At 41.5% G+C, this 17,228-nt stretch overlaps 1 protein-coding gene across 1 annotated transcript in view; it reads left to right on the top strand.

Moving 5' to 3' along the window:
* Positions 1 to 17,228, top strand: part of ralgapa1 (Ral GTPase activating protein catalytic subunit alpha 1) — a 76,392-nt gene that overhangs the window by 52,962 nt on the left and 6,202 nt on the right. Inside the window, exon 44 of the mRNA XM_078289359.1 lies at positions 12,344 to 12,468. Coding sequence (XP_078145485.1) covers positions 12,344 to 12,468 — 125 coding nt within the window. The remainder of the gene's footprint in view (positions 1 to 12,343; positions 12,469 to 17,228) is intronic.

The raw sequence follows: 17,228 nt of genomic DNA, 5'->3' as shown, positions 1-17,228 counted from the left end.
TTTTCTCTCCTTTTCTCCCTCCTTTTCATCCTCTGCTCCCCCTCGATATCTTATTATGTATCTATCTGTCTTCTCCTCTTTTATCACTCTGCCCCTCTCCTCATTATCCCTCCATCTCTCTCTCCATTTCTGTCCCTGTATTTTGTCTCTCTAACGTCACTATCTCTATCTCAGTCCAGCTCTCTTCCTCTGTCTCGTTCTTCCCGTCTCTGAAAAATCAGAGGCAGGAAGAGAAAGAGACAATTTGCCTCTTTCTTTCTTTCTTTGACCTTTCTGACTTCTGACTGTCTTTTTCCATCCCTTTGTCTTAATTGTCCATTTCTGAAAGTTTGAGTTAAAGTTCTAGAGGGCTGAGAGACATTGTGTTCCCTCCTAATGGAGTTCTTCTGTGTTCGGGACAACACAAGCAAGATGCAGCTATAGATGTTTCATAATTGTAACAAGTGTTATGTCCTTTATTTAATCAGGTAGGCTTATTGGGATCAAGATCTCTCTCTCTCTTTCAAGAGAGACCTGAGAACAAATAAATAAAAATGATCCCAAAAAAGAACATGAAATGAAATTCAATCACACCGCAGTCAAACAGTTGGTTATCCTTAAAGAATCTGTGATTGGTGGCATATAATTCCGGATATTTACCTGCTTCATTGATTAACTGTTCATCTCCATCTCTTTTTTTTGTCCCTTTTTTTTTGACTTGATGTCAAACAGCTGGTGTGATCCCCTTCAGGCCATTCATAAAGTGAATGAATGGATATACTGGATAGCTTGCATTTATTTGATTTAACAGGCGATGTTTTTTAGATGGAAAACAAATGTCAGCTGACAAAATAAAAGCGAGTTGTTTGTAAAATGTGCAATGCATTTCCCTTCTTCATTGAAGAACACTTTTTGACAATTTATCTTTTGTAATAAAACACAAGCCACTGTACCCTAAAAACTAGCCAGTGTTTTGCCAAAAACTAGCCAACTAGTTTTCAGTGCCTGTTCTTGGAGCAGATTAGTGGTCATACATGAGGGTTAGATGCCCTTGCTCAGGGGGACTTGGCCTTGGTTTAGCCCGGTGTGACTTTAGCCACAGACAGTTGGCTTTACCAACGACACCACAGTAAACTCAGAATTACAAACACGCGGACGGTAAGTCACATCAACGCTGACTGAATATGGAGAGGCTGACAGAGGGAAATGGACAGAGAAGGAGAGAGACAGATAGAAAGAAGGTTGGCTGGGCTAAGTGTGTCAGTGGTTAACTGGCATTTCTCTTGTTTCTTTTCTGTCTGTCCCTCTCTCTCCTGGCCCTCAGGGCAGTCCATCTGCCTTCTCTCTCTCTGATCTTTCATTCACCATGACTAGAACCCTCCAACACACACACACACGCGCGCGCAGTGCCAGGCTGCAGGGGCAGCTGTGTGTAAGCACAGCTCTATCTCACATATCAGCCCGCTGCAGCAAGAAAAGCAATCCAATGCTTCCCAACACACACACACGCACACGCTGTCCCTATCCCCCCCCCGCCCCCCCCCCCCCGCCCCCCCAGTACACACACATCCCCACACTCAAACACACAAAAACAACACGCTCGTACACATGGACCCCCCCCCACCCCCCCACCCCACCCTCACAGCCAAGCAGCAGATCTTTGGCCAAGGTGAGAGTAAGATAGATTCCTCCTGTAGCCCACCATATTGAGTGGAATCAACCCTTGAAAACTCTCAGATTGGACCAGATGAGAGTGTGAATCAGATTATCGAGTGATACATTAGTGTCACTAAACCTTAAGGTGTGAGTCCCAGCATCTAACACTGCGTTCCAGAGATCTCAGAAAAGTTGGAAAGTTTTATTTTCAGCATTGCCTCACCTTAACTGTATCTAAACAAACAGTTACACGTAAATTTAAAATATAAAGTTGGGTTAGGTTTGGACTCCACACCTTGCCCAACACATTTGACACGCATGGTCTTTAGTAATAGTTTATGGGAAGGCAGCAGTCGACTTCTTTTTTGTTTTGTTTAATCTCAGTTTCATGCCGCTGTGGACTAGTTGACCTCTTTGGTCACAGCTCCCCTAGCAAGCTCTCCTACAGCTGCTCTACCATCTGATATATATATGTGTGTGTGTGTGTGTGTGTGTGTGTGTGTGTGTGTGTTAAAAGACAGATCAACACATACATGAGTGTGAGAGACAGTTGTATGTGATAGGTGTTTGTGTGTGTGTGTGTGTGTGTGTTTAGTGTATGAATGTGTGTGTGTGAAAAAGAGAGAGCTGTGGCCATCCTCCATCTGCTCCTGGGTGATTGTGGTTCTGGGAAACAATGTTGGAGGGTTACTAAGCTGCTACACACACCCTCTGCCAGCAAGAGAGAGAGTGTGTGTGTGGTTGTGTGCGTGCATTTTCAAATGTATATCATTTATCTATTTGTGTTTATACTTGTGCGTGTATTTCATTGTGTGTTTATGTTGCATGTGTATATGTGTATATTTCACTCTTTAGGGATATGAGCTTTTGTATTTGTGTGTGTGTGTTTGAGTGGGGACATCCCCTCTAGTAGTTGATTGGCAGAGATAGCTGCAGTGAGGCTGGGGTCAGCATATGGCTCAATGTGATAGCGCTGCTGTGTGTGTGTGTGTGTGTGTGTGTGTGTGTGTGTGAGAGAGAGAGAGAGAGAGAGAGAGAGCGTGCGTGTGTGTATGTGTCACTGCCTTCCCCTCTCTTTCACACTCTGTTCCCAGTGAAATGATGGCAGCTCTGGGCATGTAGCGCTATTGTCCCCAATACACACACACACACACACACACACACACACACACACCAGGAGCAGCCAAACGCCTAGCGGCCAGCCTGGCCTCTCTTTGCCAGCTCCCACAATAGAGCCTATTGTCCCAGTAAGGCTACAATCTGCTGTGTGTGACAGGGAGTGTGTGTTCCTCACCATGGCAGAAAGGTGAGGGCAAAACCTCACAAATTGAAGACATTTTGTCACCGCTGACGCTGAAATGTGGTCATTTTGTCCTTAGCCCCCCAAACTCCGCTACAGCCATCAGCCATGGATGGAAAGCATCCTGTAAAATGATTAAAAGCTGCTCCACCGTCTGCCTTGAGTTTGCATTGCGTCATGTACGGAAAAAAAATGCTATACATTTTAGCCTATTCATAGTATTCCCATGATGTCACATGCATTTCCTACCAATATGGTGCTTTACAATATAGACAGCTTATTGGCTGTGGCTTTTGTTTGAATATAATCACCTGTTAATTTATTACAATCACCTGTTATTTCCTACCAAGATGGCCCTTTGGTGATGTAACAGAATACTATGAATACAAGTGAATATACAAGTGACAAATATACTTTAAAAAGCAGATCATTGTAACCTACTATACTAGTACCTGTAGTTTGTGGCTGTATTGTAGTTTGTTTCAGCTCCACTTTTGTTTACATTTGTGCACATAGTGAAAAACTACCAAAGCTATTCTTCTGCATATTGATGAATGTGGTCCAGACACTTTCCCCCTCTGTTCCTCTGTGCAGCAGACAGAACGACACATTGATAACAAACCAACATCACACCTTCAGTGGAATTTGAGGGTTCGAGTCAGAATTAGGATTAGATTAAGGGTTACAGTAAGGCACGTATTAGTGAGAGTTAGGGGTTAGGAAATGAATGCAAGTCAATGAAATGTCCTCACCAGTGTAACAAAACAAGTGTGTGTGTGCAGAGGGGGGTAGGCAGCGGTGGCTAATTGTTTCCTGTCACGGCGGATCGAGGGAATGAAAAGAAAGAGATGAGGAGGAGGGGTCACGGCTAATCGCTCTCCTCCACTTCTCCCTGGGGAGGTGTGTGTGTGTGTGTGTGATGACTTTCGTTGTCTAGATAAAGAATAGCGCTGTTTCTGTGACTGCCTCTGTCAACGGCTGCTTCACAAACCCATGTCAGCTTTAAGATGATCTTTGACACATTGGCATACAGTGAAATTATAATGTGTAAATTACAGTTAATGTGATAGAATGGCAAATATGTAAGGTAAAATAAATCTCATTTTCAATTCCGTTGATTCAAAATAGAAACCACATTTAATTGTCTAATGATAGAGCATTCATTCTCAGTTATATACTGTAAGTTAACAGGACAACTTTGCAAAAATCATGGCAAAATTGTATTAATCTTTCAGTTTGAATTCTGAAGAAAATCCACTTCTTCAGTGGATTGAATGGAAAGTGAACTGATGCCATCGCTGGTTACTTTATTACTCATGTTCTGTTCTGTATTTTCCTGTTCTAATTTTGGAGAAAAATTATTCCTATATTTAATATATATCTGTGTGTGTGTGTGTGTGTGTGTGTGTGTGTGTGTGTGTGTGTGTGTGTGTGTGTGTGTGTGTGTGCCCTGTCGCCCAGAGCTGTGCAGACACATGAGTTGTGGCCATCAGTGGCTTGATCACACCTTGTTGGCGCGGACCTCCCGCTGACTGGTAAACAAGCTAATCTGTGTGTGTGTGTGTGTGTGTGTGTGCGTGCGCGCACTTTGTGCTTGTGTTTGTGATTGTATGTGACTAGGTGTTTAGGATTCATGGTGGGATGTCATGGATGACAGAAAGACCACAACTTGGACCACTGCAAACTGTGTGTGTGTGTGTGTGTGTGTGTGTGTGTGTGTGTGTGTGTGTGGATCATGAGCTCTGATAGCTCTCTATATGGATGGGTTATATGGGTTTCAATGTGGGGGGCAGTGTCAATATTTTTTAGATTGAAGCTGCTTATAGCTGTTATATAGATTTTGTGCTGATATTCAATATCTTTAAATGTGACCATTTTCATGCCAAAAACATTTAAGTATTCAGTGTTTCCCCCAGAGTTTTCTTCTTGTCAGGGTGGAAAAATCTCTGAAACAGCATTTAGACCATCATGGGACACTAAAACTCCCCACTGAAACCCAGGATGATAATAATAATATATTCATGCGTACATCAATTAAACTGTGTCTTATCAGAGGTGGATGACACTGACTGGCTGATATTTGATTTTTAATAGTGTCTAATCATAATGTCTTTTATCCTGTTGTTATTTGCTATTGTATTGTTTTTACTGGAGTGTTTGATTTGATTTTTAAAGCACGTTTTAAAAAGTGCTATACAGATGAAGTTTGTTATTATCATCTGTCCAGCATGTAGCCATAGCCACAGCACTAGTAATGAGTATATAGGCGGTGGGGGATGTGGTATGGTACTTTGAATTTCAAATCTGTACCAAACAACCGGGATGCCAGTAATGATTTCTATTACCAGTTTGTGTCAAATCACCCCCTATATCCATTTCGATGATAATTATGAGGATCCATATCTGTGTGTGTGTGTGTGTGTGTGTGGAGGATGGATATTTATTGTCTATCTGTTGTTAGAGCCTGCAGATAAAAACGACATCCAGCTCTCTAATCAGAGAATTATTATTATGGCCTTGGTGATGTGCACTAACACCCGTGCTCTGTGTGTGGGTGTGCGTGTGTGTGTGTGTGTGTGTGTGTGTGTGTGTGTGTGTGTGTGTGTGTGTGTCCGTCTGTTAAATAAAGCTTGTAATGACACTGGCAGCTTCGGGGCTCCTCAGAAGTGACAGAGAGGAGTTGTTTTGTGTGTGTGTGTGTGTGTGTGTGTGTGTGTGTGTGTGTGTGTGTGTGTGTGTGTAAAAAGGAGAACAGGCAGGGGAGGGGGCGAGAAGGGGCCAATAAATGTATCATGTCTCTTTTTCTCTCTCTGTTTCTGCATTGGGTTAAGGGGCAGATGAATAGGGGTAGATATGATAGTGGAGGTGTGTGTGTGTGTGTGTGTGTGTGTGGTTTGCACGCACATTCACCCCTGGCAATAAGTAGTGCATTAGACCCACCTATCTCTGTCCCCATCTTTGGCGTACGTGGACACACACACACACACTCGTAATGAAATCACAAGGCCTCCATATCATTGCTATCACAGAAAGATATAAACCCATTAGCTTGTTCCTTTGGGCATGGACACACACACACACACACAGGTTTATCATTACACGCTGTAAAGCTTTTCCAATTGTATTATCCCTCTGATGTCCCTCTCTCTGTTGTCTGTTCCAATGCCTGGGGTGGAGAGGACAGATAGGGTGTGTGTGTGTGTGTGTGTGTGATGGAGAGTGAGATTGTGAGAGTGTGAGTGTGTTTCTGAGGAAGAGTGGTATCTTGTACATAACTGCGTGCATGCTGCAAAAATGGATCGCTTTGAGGAAAATAGAAGTTTTATTATTGTTGCTGCAGGATTTGCACTTTTAAAAAGCAGTGGTCATTTTTTTCCCACCCATCATCTTGTGTTACTCTTCAATGTTGTCAAAGAATAAGAGTTTCTAACATGTTTTACTCGCTGCCATTTGGAGCCGGCAACATTCAAGTCATAATCCTCGATATCCTTGTCTCTCTTAGTCTCCGTCTTTGTTACTCAGCGCTCTTTGCTGTGGTGTTTCTGCACTGCTCTTCCCAGAGATCACCTGTCAATCAAACAGTGTGTCCAGAACTGTCACGTCTTCCTCCTTGGATTCTCTGTTGATGCAGTTTGAGTTTCTCTTTTCTTTGTCTGTTTCAGCCATGGTGGCTATCACTGCTCATGCTAACTACCCAGTTCTTCTTCTGTTGATTCCAAACAAACTGTTGTTGCTGCTGCTGGAGACGTAAAACACATCGCTTCCTGTGTGAGCATTTTTCTCTGAAAAGGTTGAATCACTGTTGTGTTATATTGATATATTGATCGTCTATAGAGTAGCAAAATGGACATTTAGTTATATGAAAATGTTGCGGATTATTACTTTAACGTGTTGTGTTGAAAAGTGACAAAAGTTTGATATGTCACTCCAAGCTCTCGGTAGTTGCAGTGTCATGTAAAAAAGTATTTTAACGCCATTTTATAAGCACCTTACAGTACCACAAGTGCATATGTTTTTTAGCACTGGTGACCCCAGGGTGGGTAATATCACTTGCAGTGTTAGATGGACATTTATCTGTATCACTGCCTCACAGAGCAGCCCAGTGGAGCAGCAGAGACGGCTTTAACTCAAAGCCTGCATTGCTATTGATCTGCTCTTTCAGCAGGGTTGTAGTGGCAGTAGATGAAGAAGTGGCTTGGCTCTGACTACACCGTCCACACCTGTCAGTGATGATAACCCTGACAGGTGGGTACATACTCCATTCTGCCCAGTCAGATAGGTGGGTGAGCTGGTTGGTATACTGTACTGTGACTCCAGTATTCTATATTTACATACAGGTCATGGAATTTGTGGAATATCATGGAATTTTGAGAGGTGTTTTCCAGACAGGGAAAGTTGCCTGGGGAAGTTGGGGAATATCTTGGAAGAGTCTGGGTAATTCCATATTTTTCCATTTTCCTACATGTATTACTTAAACATTTTCCATATGTGCCAGTAAAACATGAAGAGTTAGAGTTTCAATTTAGACAATACATTGGCACGAACAAATGTGTAGCAACATTACTTAATGCAGTTGTTTATTGTGCATTTAATATGAACTCATGATTGTTAATGTTGTTATTCATGTTTAATTCATGTTAGTAAATGCATTAGTTAACATTAGTTAATGAACACTTAATGTAAAGTGTTACCGATTTATTTGCTGAAACGTTGGTTTAACAGATTTTTTGTCGTCCAAAACATTTCAGCTTTCATTTTTAATTAATTTGTAAAAGAACGTTGATTTAATGGGTTATTGTGTGTAGATTAGTGACCAAAAAAAAATCCAATTTAATCAGTTTTGAATTCAGGCTTTAACACCACAAAATGAGGAAAAGGGGGGTTGAATACTCTCTGAAGGCACTGTACTTTCACACACAGCCACACACATATTCCACGTCCACACACACACTTATACACAGACCTCCTGTACATAGAAACATTGACACGCACACACACACACACACCCCAGCGGTGGGCCCAGCTCCTAATGCGCTAACAAGCTCTCTTTCTCCTCCCCTCGCCTCCTCCTCTCCTCCAATCTCCCTCGGTCTCAAGTGATCACAGGAGTCGAACGGCACCACAATGAAACGCTCGGCGGGAGAGAGAGAGGGGGGGGGGGGGGGGGATAGAAGGGGTGGAAGAGAGAGAGAGAGAGATGGAGAGGGCACGAACGCTTCACGCTCGCCACTCTTTTCAGCCACGCCGAGAAAATGAGTTTCTGACTCGACACAAAAGAGCCTTTTTATCCAACTCCTCTCTCCTCTCTCCATCTCTGTCCTCTCTGCCTTTCTCTGCTCTACTTTTCTTTTCCCTTTTTCTTCCTTTCTAGCCCCCCCCTCTCTCTCTCCCTCCACGAATCTCTCTCTGTCTCTCCCTTTCTCCCTCAGAAAGAGATATATTTTTCCGCTAATGACTTGATAAGAGAAGGAGCCATCTGAAATTCAATTACAGTAGATTTTAGAGTGACGACTGCCATTTGGATGGAGGGATGGACGGAGAGAGAGAGAGAGAGAGAGATGCCTGGATGCAATGCAAGTCTATTTTCTTTGACCTCTCGCTCGCTGTTTTTCCCTGCTTTTTTACTTTTTCCCTCGCTCTCTGTCTTGATTTGATTTTGACTTGACTTTTATTGGGAAATCTTGTTCACATTTCAATCCTGGTTCAAAATTTTTTAAAAAAAGTTGTACATCAAAAGACACGAGTAGTGAGTAAGACACACGTGGCAAAGACGTGACCAAAGGCAAGACAATAGGACAGAATATTCGATGTCAATTACCCTGTATCCATATAAGCAAAGAAGAAGAAGAAACACCACAGCAATGAGCGCTTAGCAACAAAGATAGAGACATAATTTAAAAAACAAGCATCTCAAGGATTCCCTCTTTAACATTTTTCGTTATAGAAAGACAAATTTCAAGTGAGAGGAGCTTGAGTGACCAACCCATGACATAATGCATACGGTATTTGAGCTTCAGCAGCTGGATATGGCGTTAACATGCGGCTGCTCATAAACACGCACTTGAGCATCCTAAATATTAATGTTTTATTTGTGTGTGTAAATGCAGCGCATCACTGTGTATCCGTCTCTCTCTCTCCTGTTGCTGCCTCCTCTCAGTGTGTTTGTGGTGACGAGGTGACATTACCGAGGGCAGAAACCCACGCTGAGAGCAAGAGAAGAAGAGAGAGAGAGAGAGAGAGGGAGAAATGAATGGTGACAGAGAGAAAAGGAGGGCAGGCAGAGGGGTGAAGAAAAGAAAACTGATACTCCTGTCATTTATCCCAGCGGTGGTGCCGTGTCTAACTGCTCTTTCTTTCTTTCTTTCTTTCTTTCTTTCTTTCTGTCTTTCTCTTTCTTTCTTTCTTTCTTTCTTTCTTTCAGTCTTTCTTTCAGTCTTTTTTTCTTTCTGTCTTTCTTTCTGTCTTTCTTGCTTTCTTGCTTTCTTTGTCTTTCTTTCTTGCTTTCTTGCTTTCTTTCTGTCTTTCTTTCCTGCTCTCTTTCTTTCTCTCTTTCTTTCTTTCTTTCAAAACCACCTGAGAACTCACAAAAAGTGGCCTAACGTTCAGGCACCTGTGCATTTTAGAAAGCTTCCAATGTAAACCGAGAATATGAATACATTTCATGACAGACACATTTCAGTTTCATCTTCACCTTTATTAACTTCATTTATGACTTTATGAACACAACTGGACTTAATGACCCTCAATCAATTTCTTGTTGTCCTTGTCTTATATTATTTATGGTTTCAGAACTGTCACTAGCCATGGTTCTCTATTGATTCTCTATTGATTATAACTTGATCTTAAATTCAGTTCCAGGTGGCATGAAAAAGGTCTTGAAAAGTCTTAGATATGTCTTTCTGAAACATGTAGATATCATATTTAATGTTCTTGGAAGCACAATCGCAGTTGCTTCCTCACATCCACAGGACATTAAAACATCATAAAAACAACATCAGGTGTCGTTCACTGGGGTATACGGGTGCTTCGCTTCTTGCTGATAATTGCGTTATATCCACACTCTCACACACACACACACACACCCGCACACACACACACACACACACATTCACTCAACACTCACAGCCGGTTGAGTCAACAAGGAGGAAGTGAGATGCAGGGGAGCAGGAAGCAGGAAAAGGCAAATGGTGAGATCACACACACACACTCGGTGTGAGAGACACCGGCTCGACGCTGTGTGTGACTGTTGTTCTTCTCTCAGCTCTCTCTAGGAGACGCACACACACACACACACACACCACACCACATAGTGCTGTTACCAAAATATCTATCTCCCTGTCTCGCCCACTGCCCTCTTCTCTCTCTTTCTTTTTCTTTCCCTGTGGCTCGCTGCAGGATTCTCACCCTTCCTCCTCCTCTTCACGAATCACCCCTTCTCTTCCTCCCTCAGTGTCTTACTCTCTTTTCACCTCTATCCTCCATTCCCTCTCTCACTTTTTTCCCCTCATTTCCTTCCCTTTGTCAAATCGAAGTCAAATCACGCCAGTTTATTGAAAGTGTATTTTTTTTGTGTGACACAAATTGCGAGGAGCATACTTTAAGATCGGGTTTGATCGATATGGATTTTTGAAGACGGATACTGATATTTTTGGATTGGAAGCTGCCAATAGCTGATATGTGTTCAGTGTCTTTCAATTGGACCGTTTTCATGACAAATATTCCAAAAAATGTATAAGTATTAAATGTTTCCCCCACAGTTTTCTTCTTATCAGGGTGTAAAAGCCTCTGAAACAGCATTTAGACCATCATGGGACACTAAAACTCTCCACTGAAATCGAAACGTCTCATTAGAATAAGTTCAGGTTAAGGGTTTCCCATAGACAACCAGTGTAGTATTGATCAATGTATACAATAAATCTACTTTAATCACCTTAATATTCACCTTTATCTGTCAGCTAGAGTGGTAGATTTCAGCAAAACATTGCTTGGCAAATGGTGTCGGTGTTAAAGTTTATACAAGGTTCTTCCTCCCCCTCCCTCCATCCCACTATATCTCTTTCTGCCCTCCCTCTCCTCCCGCCCCCCCCCCTGCCAGCGCAGTCTGTCCCTCCACGTTAAAGGAGCCATATTGTTGTTATTATCATTGTCTCTAACCGGATCAGTTACCATTAGACCTGAATCTGCTCCTTCTGAGGCCCATAGACCGGCTCTCTAACCCAATAGAAAACCCATGGACGCTATTACAGATGGCTAACCCATTCACAACACGCGTACAGACACACACACACACACACACACACACACACACACGCACGCACACGCAGAGGTACTGCGCAAACACACCGCGCTCATTCTGAAGATTCATTGGCCTAATCCCATCACACAGTCAAACAGACACACACGCAAAGTGCTTATTCATAACCATTTCTTGGCCCTAACCCTATCAAACAGAGCGCTAAACACACATAAAACACACACACACACACCCAGCTCTCATTTGGAATCCTGTGTTATTGGAGCTCATTGAGAGAATGGTAATACTTTTGGGAGATGATGGGACATGGGTTGTGTGTGTGTGTGTGCGTCCAGGAGACTGTAATGGTTGCATATGGTTGTCATTATGGCTAGATATATGACTAGGAGGGTGAAATGTCATTCTATCAACAAGGTTATCTCTAATAGATGGACAGTTGAAGTCCTGGTCTCCATTTACTCCTCTGTCTCTCCTGAATTTTAAGTGTTTTTTCTGCCATCTTTGTTTTCTCATCAGATCCAGTCGTCCAGTGTCTCTTGATCTGAAAAATGTAGATAACGGCCTCGTTGGATACCGTTTTATTGTCTTTGCATAATCCATATAACACACAAGCATGCTCTTCTGTTCTTTTCTCCTCTATTCTGCTTTATTCTCTTATTGGTGTTTTCTGTTCTATTATGTTCTTTTCTGTCTAGTTCTATTGAGTTTTATTCTAGTCTGTCCGATTCTATTCGGATGTGTTTTGTTTTATTCTTTTCTGTTCAGTGTTATTCTTTTCATTCATTCATCATTTCATTCTCTTCTGTTTATTTTGTTCTGTTCTCTTCTGTTCCTCCTTTTATTTTATTTTATTCTATTCTATTCTATTATATTCTATTCTATTTCATTCTGTTTTTGTTTGGTTCCATCCTGTTCTATTCTATTGTTTTATTCTACTCTGTTTCATTCTGTTCTGTTCTGTTTTTGTCTATGTTCTATTCTGTTCTGTTCTATTGTATTCTATTCTGTTTCATTGATGTCCATTGTTGACTATATTTTTAAGATGCGTAACATTTTGACTAGATTTTATCACAATCTTACATCCTATTCAGATTCTTTTTTTTCCTATTGGTATGTGTGCTTTTATTGTGTTTGGCCTTGACCTTTGACCTCAGCTATGAGGAGCGAGCCCGTTACTTAGAAACCATCGTCCAGCACCACCAGGAGCCAACCACCTTTGAGGATTACGCCGCTCGTGTCTACAGCCCCGCCCCCTGCACACACCTGCCCTCTGACTCAGGTAAGACCCGCCCCCTCGCTCCCCGAAACATCCAATCATCCAATTGTGTGTGTCTTTCCGGATTTTCCCATTCATATATTAGTTGCAAATGAGTTGTTGAAGAGAAAGTCCCACCTAAATAAATTGTACATATTTTATTCCTGTGTTTTTTGGGTAGTTTTGTTCCCCCTTTAAATACAGTCAAGCACATAAGGAAGGTCCTGCCTGCTAGCTTTTAAACTACCAACCGTCCAGCCTCTCTCTCTCTCTCTCTCTCTCTCTCTCTCTCTCTGTTTATTTGTCTGTCTTTCCAACTACAGAGCAGCCACACACACTAGCAACTCACAGTCCAATCCAGAGCCTTATATCTGATGAGTTCTGTTGTATATCCAAGGCTCCGCTCAGCCAGTCCTTCTTCTCTCTCCAGAGTGTCTCTGAGGAACTAACTGACATCTGATCAGCCTTAGAGCTGCCAGACATACACATGGGAGTTATATTCTAATGTATGACTCGCACATTAAGCATGTCACTTTATTAGAGGGATACTGATCATTTTTTGCCTATAATGTGCCTGTTTAAGCCTAATTTAAAATGATATAATGATATCCATGTAGAGGTTATAGACAAATGTATGGCTTAGGCCTGTATTAGTCACATGTCAGTGTATTAATGTTACAGGTTATAAGGATACTGTGACCTGATTTTAAGGTTATGCAGAAGTGCAACTGTGTGTGTTACTGTCTCAAGGTGTGTGTACTGTTATTGTACTTGGACGACTGCCCCCCTTCTCACCAGCTACTGTGTCAGAAATAATAACAATACAAATAATAATCACCCTGCTTTGAGGCTGAATAACATCCAGCGAAACCCAGAATATTTTTTTTAATTTTTTTTTAATAAATAAATAATAATAGTAAACTGGTTTGTAGTGGTTGGCTGGTGCGTTGTTCAGCCCCAAAGGCCATTTCAGAACACAGGATTACCCAGATAACCAAATAATATTTTCTACATATTCAATAAATATTACCTGGTCATTTGGAGGCTTATCTGGCTGAAAGTTCAGACCTGATCAAGAAATATATTTGAATAAGCTTTTGAATATTTGAACTCGGGTTCGACTGACATGGGTTTTGAGGACCAATACTGATAATATTGTTGAATTGAGGCTGCTGAAAGTCAACATTTTGTGTTGATATTCAATATCTTTACATTTTTCATACCAAAAATGTTGTAAAAAGTGCACATATTCAGCATTTCCCTACAATTTTACTCTTGTCCGAGTGGGAAAGCCTCTTATCTGAAACCATTAGACACTAAAACTCTCCATTGTCATATTCCAATCAATTCAGTTTAAGGGCTTCCTATAGACAACCAGTGTAGTATGGTGTGTAAAAAGGCCCAATATATCAGTCTAACCCTAATTTGAACTGCATGAGGTACACTTGATTTATCTTGGAATTTAACCAGCCTCACATTGAGAGCAAGGTAGGATAAAACAAGCGCTCCTCATGTTCAAGTAATTCAAAATGGATTCAGACTGTTTTTGACCTGGTCTGGAGAACATAATAATCCTGTGCTCTGAAATCAATCCTGCTCAGATTACTCTCTCTCTCTCTCTCTCTCTCTCTCTCTCTCTCTCTCTCTCTCTCTCTCTCTCTCTCTCTCTCTCTCTCTCTCTCTCTCTCTCTCTCTCTCTCTCTCTCTCTCTCTCTCTCTCTCTCTCTCTCTCCCTTTATTAACTCACAGGTTCCCCTCCCTTAACAGCACAATGATCAAGCATTCTTCTCTCTTTCTTTTATTTTCTTTTTTCATGTCACACATTTTATTCATTTATTTTCATTTTGATTTTTTTTTTTGTTTTGTTTTGTTTTATGTTGTTTTCTTTTCGTTTTGTCTTTCTTTTTTTCTCCTTTTGTTCTCCCCCTTCTTTAGATCGTAATGTCTCACTTGCCTATAGCTAAAAGGTAAGCCTGGTCACATGACTGACATGCCCCGTTCTGATTGGCTCCTCCTAACGACGTTCCAACCTAACCTGTCCTCTCCTGTGATTCCTCCTCCCTCTCTTGTTGCTCTCTCTCCTTCCTCTCTGTTTTCAGCGAGCATAGCAGGTCTGCATGTGTTGATAACAGTCTCTTACTGTCTAAAAGGATGTGTCAGTTTCAGCACATCCATCAGTGTAGCTGGTGCAACACACATCATGTTTTAGTATGTAACACTCATTGCTAGTCACACATAAAACACACCGATGCTGAACAGAAACACAAGCAGGGCATGAAACTCACCTTTTGGGCTCCGAAATTCTCAGCCAAAGTCATTTTTAAAGCTACAATACGCAACTTTTCACCTGAAGGCAGCTGGTCAAGGTCCCGCCCCCAAAACCTGTCAATCATCTTGATGAGCTGTCAGCCTGGAAACAGCATGTAGCCTGATGCTGAGGAAGATGTTGAAGAAGCAGACGTGTTTTTGGCTGCAACTTTTAGGTTTGTCTTCATGCTGCTTTCTGGACCAGGACTCAGGGAGATTCAGCATCTCAGTTGGACTTCCATGTAAAATAAAGAAAGAAATAACCAGCAGTGAGGTAGCAGCCAGTGTGAATTCCGATCCCCGCCACCAGGTCTGTGCTGTCCTAAACTACACTCACCGACATGTAGAAAGTGAGACATCCTTTTTTCTAAGAATGTGACTTTTCTCCTCTCTCTGTTCACACGTTTAACCGTTTCCATGTTTGTTCCGTTCACCAGCGATGTCACGTTGACCTGGTGAAGCTTTGACCTCTAACCTTTTGTCTGCTCCTCTCTCTCTCTTCCTGGTTTTGGCATGGTCTAGCACCGTAGCACCACACACACACACACACACACACACACACACACACACACACACACTCTCACACATACACACTGACATACGAAAAATATGAGTAAGCATACCTGGATGTAGACCCATGCAGATACACACATGTATTGGTTACATTTGAATTAAATAACCACTTGTTTTTTCATTGACATGTTTGGTAAATGGCTTTCAGCATGATGAAGTTAGAATATGTTCTATAGCATTATTTATGTGTATATGTTGTGTTTGTATGTTTATGAGTGTGTTTGTGTCTCATGTCTTGCCATTCTGTCTGTTGAATGTCTGTTCAGCTGTTTCTCTCTTTTCCTGTTTGACAACTGCTCTCTATTTTTATTCAGTTTTCTCTTTTTTTTCCTTTTCTTCTTCCTTTCCTCTTTATTTTCCTCTCCTTCCTTTTCCTCCCTATTTTTATGTCTCCTCTCTCCCTTTCTGGTGTTTTGACCTTACCTGTCCTTCCTCTTCTCGTCTCCTCTCATCCTCTCCTCTCCTCTCCTCCTCTCTCCAGAGGACAGTAGTGTTATGTATCTGATGGTTCCTAAACCACTAGACAGCTTTAACCTGCTCAGGGTGAAGGGGAAGGGTCTGAAGCGGAAGGTCTTTCATGCTAGCTGTGAATGGTATGCTCTAAAGCTAGAAAGTCCGTTTAGTCCCTTTTCCCATCATACTTTCAATCAGCCCAGTTTTTCCTTCTCTAGTCTAATGTTCCTTCTCTAGTCTTAATGTTCCTTCTCTAGTCTAATGTTCCTTCTCTAGTCTTCTCTAGTCTTAATGTTCCTTCTCTAGTCTAATGTTCCTTCTCTAGTCTTCTCTAGTCTTAATGTTCCTTCTCTAGTCTAATGTTCCTTCTCTAGTCTTCTCTAGTCTTAATGTTCCTTCTCTAGTCTAATGTTCCTTCTCTAGTCTTCTCTAGTCTTATGTTCCTTCTCTAGTCTTATGTTCCTTCTCTAGTCTTCTCTAGTCTTATGTTCCTTCTCTAGTCTTCTCTAGTCTTATGTTCCTTCTCTAGTCTTCTCTAGTCTTATGTTCCTTCTCTAGTCTTCTCTAGTCTTATGTTCCTTCTCTAGTCTTCTCTAGTCTTATGTTCCTTCTCTAGTCTTCTCTAGTCTTATGTTCCTTCTCTAGTCTTCTCTAGTCTTATGTTGCTTCTCTAGTCTTATGTTCCTTCTCTAGTCTTATGTTCCTTCTCTAGTCTTCTCTAGTCTTCTGTTCCTTCTCTAGTCTTCTGTTCCTTCTCTAGTCTTATGTTCCTTCTCTAGTCTAATTTTCCTTCTCTAGTCTTCTCTAGTCTTAATGTTCCTTCTCTAGTCTAATGTTCCTTCTCTAGTCTTCTCTAGTCTTATGTTCCTTCTCTAGTCTTATGTTCCTTCTCTAGTCTTCTCTAGTCTTATGTTCCTTCTCTAGTCTTCTCTAGTCTTATGTTGCTTCTCTAGTCTTATGTTCCTTCTCTAGTCTTCTCTAGTCTTATGTTCCTTCTCTAGTCTTCTCTAGTCTTATGTTCCTTCTCTAGTCTTCTCTAGTCTTATGTTGCTTCTCTAGTCTTATGTTCCTTCTCTAGTCTTCTCTAGTCTTATGTTGCTTCTCTAGTCTTAATGTTCCTTCTCTAGTCTTATGTTCTTTCTCTAGTCTTATGTTCCTTCTCTAGTCTTCTCTAGTCTTCTGTTCCTTCTCTAGTCTTCTGTTCCTTCTCTAGTCTTATGTTCCTTCTCTAGTCTAATGTTCCTTCTCTAGTCTTCTCTAGTCTTAATGTTCCTTCTCTAGTCTAATGTTCCTTCTCTAGTCTTATGTTCCTTCTCTAGTCTTCTCTAGTCTTCTGTTCCTTCTCTAGTCTTCTGTTCCTTCTCTAGTCTTATGTTCCTTCTCTAGTCTAATGTTCCTTCTCTAGTCTTCTCTAGTCTTAATGTTCCTTCTCTAGTCTAATGTTCCTTCTC

The sequence above is a fragment of the Centroberyx gerrardi genome, chromosome 17 (genome assembly GCF_048128805.1).
Source record: "Centroberyx gerrardi isolate f3 chromosome 17, fCenGer3.hap1.cur.20231027, whole genome shotgun sequence".
Lineage (NCBI taxonomy): Eukaryota > Metazoa > Chordata > Actinopteri > Beryciformes > Berycidae > Centroberyx > Centroberyx gerrardi.
Note: the sequence above shows the minus strand (reverse complement) of the source record. Positions and strands in the feature narration are given on the sequence as shown.